Source organism: Sphaeroforma arctica (genome assembly GCF_001186125.1).
Source record: "Sphaeroforma arctica JP610 unplaced genomic scaffold supercont1.3494, whole genome shotgun sequence".
Lineage (NCBI taxonomy): Eukaryota > Ichthyosporea > Ichthyophonida > Sphaeroforma > Sphaeroforma arctica.
This window is the reverse complement of record NW_014037064.1, coordinates 1-3,291: the sequence shown is the minus strand read 5'-3', so window position 1 is coordinate 3,291 and position 3,291 is coordinate 1. Positions and strand designations below refer to the sequence as shown.

Sequence of the window (3,291 nt, the reverse complement as noted above, 5' to 3'; positions counted from 1 at the left end):
AAGGTTGTATATGTGAGTACATACATGTAAAGTATGTGTATAAATCCATTCAGCATCATCAATATATTCATGAAATATACAGTAATGCTGATTCTCTATATATGCTTTTGCTCTCGTATATGCCTAGAGCAAACCCGTATCTCATACTCACAGGCGCTTGCCAGTCATGCCTACAATACTTCCATCACATATTAGCATCTCTCATTCAACCAAACACCCGTACATTACACCACAGGAGGGCGTGAGTAGGTAAGATGGACTGGTTTAACAAGTCAATCAAGCTGACCAAAGGCATTCTGAGTCAGAATAACGGCGGCGTGGCGACGAGTACTAACACAGACATAGTCACAGACACAGTCACAGATACGGACACAAACGCAGCCACGAGTATAGACCCAGACACGAATGAACACACACACACGAGTAGGTCTGTGGGTACTGCGCATGGGACAGCTTCCGGTGCACTGTGGTCGAGTGATTCGAGGCGTACTGATAAGGGCACCAAATCAGCAACGAAATCAGTCACGGAAACAAAAACAAAAACAGAAACAGGAATAGGAACACATCCGCTCCCCCCGGCTTTGCAATGTATTTACGACAGAGCCGTCGAAGCCATGGCGAAGGACTTGGTAGGTAAGCACAATCACGGGGGAATGAAGGATGAATCGTTGCACGACAGCAGTGAAACGTCAGACACGGATGTCGGATTGTCAAATTCGGCTGCCGGTCGCTCAAGTACGTACAGTGGCCGGTCAGACTCGCATGCTGGGGAGGTGGTTACCAATGGAGGCAAACCAGCGGAGTGTACAACGGCTGCCCTGGAAAGTAGCCGCACATTCGACTGCTTTAGCGGAGAGTTCTTGTCGTATGCGGCACAGCACAGCACCGTCCACGCTGAGGCTGATGTGGGGGTGTTGGAGGGGGTGAGAGATGAACTGCATGTATACGTGCTGCAGCTACCAGCAAGCCGTAGTAGAGATGGGCGAGGGGAGGCGGAGGAACCCCCGGGGATCGAAACAGGTCGTGGTAGAGGACAATTAAGGAGGAATGAGACACTAGAAGGCTTGGCGTATATATGCGGTCTTCTCAAGTGCCTGCTGGTTATGAGTGAGTGTGGTATCAATCAGAGACGTATAGCATCGAGTCAGACAGGCAAAACTGTATTAACGCTGCTGCAATGGGCTGTTGCGCAGGTGACACAATCAGGCCAATCATTGGTACCAGACGTTCCCGGTCAGACTGTGGCGAGATCCACGAACAGTAGTCGCGTACACACAGACCCGCAGGATACCATACGCCCAGCCAATGGTGGGGTTGAGACAGGGAGCGATACAGACAGACGCGACAGCGCGAGCGCAGCGGAGGGCCAGCACGTGGGACTGGCTGTGGGAGAGATGGCTCTGCTGAACGAGATAGTGGTGGTGAGTATGCGGCTATGGCAGCGGTTGTGTGGGGTGAGCGATCGAACACGCACGCGTGCACACGCGGAGAAGGGCGTACGTGTGCCGCAACAGGGGCGTCAGAACACGTGGGATGCGAATACCGGGACGGAAAGCGGGACGGGAGGTCAAGGGGCGGAGCCGAGTGATGCACCGGCGGCAGAGGACGAACAGGTGTGGCTGGACGGATGGAGTGAGCGTACATTTGGTGTAGGTGTCTTCGGGTGCAAGGCCAGCAACCCGCTTGGCCTGGTTGGTCGAATGTGTGGCAGTGATTCAGCCCAGACCGGTACACAGGCTTACACACAGATACGCAGGCACACACACTCACCGGTGCGTGCCCCGGGGTCGTCTCAGATACACGCACAGCCACAGCCTAAAGGATCTGATATGTCGGTTGTGTTTGATACTGGACCAGTACAACCTACCCAGAGCATGCCATACCCCGCAGAGGTAGGAGATACGGCCGCGCAGGGGTGTGATGAGATGTCAGGACATGGTACCGCACGAAGGTGTGAGGATGAGCTCATACATGGGACGTGCGAGAGAGTGAGCTGTACCGAGGCACAGGGTATCAGGTACAACCACGCGCAGGTGATGGATATGCTGGTGGCGTGTGTGGAACTGTGGGAGGGGCTGGCCAGTGTGCACGCGGCGCATGGGTGTATAGGCACACACGCAGACGTGCACGGAGACACACAGACAGCCAGCCGAACACACACACACACGGCGGCAGAGGTGCTATGTGGAACATCACCACCACCACCCGTAGACGTACATGAGGACGTACGAGACACGGCAGGTACGAGCCAGACGCACACCACACACACACCACAACTCGGGTCTGCACGCACTGCGAGTGTGGGGCCAAGCCGAACCCACATCACACAGACCGAGAAACTGGTATACACACCCCATGTGGCGGTAGGTACAAGGCAGCTCTGGCGCGAAAGCTTGTTCACGGCCGAATGTATGGGAAGGGCCTCCTACTACGATGTGGCCACGGAGTGTGTGGTTACCATGGCAACGTGTCTGGCCAACGGCGAGCAGGAGCAGAGGGACGTGTTTGCGGTGCGTGGGGGCTGGCAGAAACTGATCCAAACCATCGGACCACGTGGCCACACACGGGGACTAATACCAACACGTGAACAAGCACAGTCACGGGTACAGACACGTGCACGCTCGTGTATGGACATAGCAGAAGGTACCCGAGTGAGCCTGGAGGTGTCGCTGCAACTGCTCGTGGTGAGGTTTGTGGTGGTGTTCGCGTGCGAGGCCGAGTATGTGGTCGGTCAGCGCGTGGTAACCAATCAGATGGCCGCGATGGAACAATGCGGGGCGCCGGGAACCAATGATATCCCTCTGAAAGACGGGGGCGGCGTGGGTGATGAGTCGTATTTGAATGAGGCCCTGAGCAGTCACCTGACTCGGTTGTTGCTGTGGGTCAGTTATCAGGACCACACCCTGGCCAATACCGATGCGCGTCTGCATGCCGGTGCGAATGATGGACCTGCGTGCGGGGAGTATCGTGCAAACCCGCCAACGAGCAATACCAATAGCAACGGATTGCTTGCCTTTGGCCGCTCAGGTATTTCAAGTGTGATGTGGGGAGGGGATGTGAACCGGTGTACAGATTTGAGCATTGTATGGGACTGTTAATGCGTGCTATTGGCTTAGTTGAATGGCATTATTAGATGGGTGCGTGTGCAGATATAGAGGAAGATTAGGTGGATATTACATCATGCTGTGCGATATGATATGTGAGTTCTGTTTTGTGATAAGGGTATGCGATCTATCATATATATATATATCTATACACACACACACACACACACACACACACACATTATAT

General features: G+C 54.3%; 1 protein-coding gene across 1 annotated transcript; it reads left to right on the top strand.

The window, feature by feature from the left end:
* Positions 1–254: 254 nt before the first annotated feature.
* SARC_13610 (hypothetical protein) lies at positions 255–3,098 on the top strand (the record flags this gene model as incomplete). Its single annotated transcript, XM_014292259.1, has 1 exon — positions 255–3,098. The coding sequence occupies one exon, from the start codon at positions 255–257 to the stop codon at positions 3,096–3,098; it is 2,844 nt and encodes a 947-aa protein (XP_014147734.1).
* Positions 3,099–3,291: the final 193 nt, after the last annotated feature.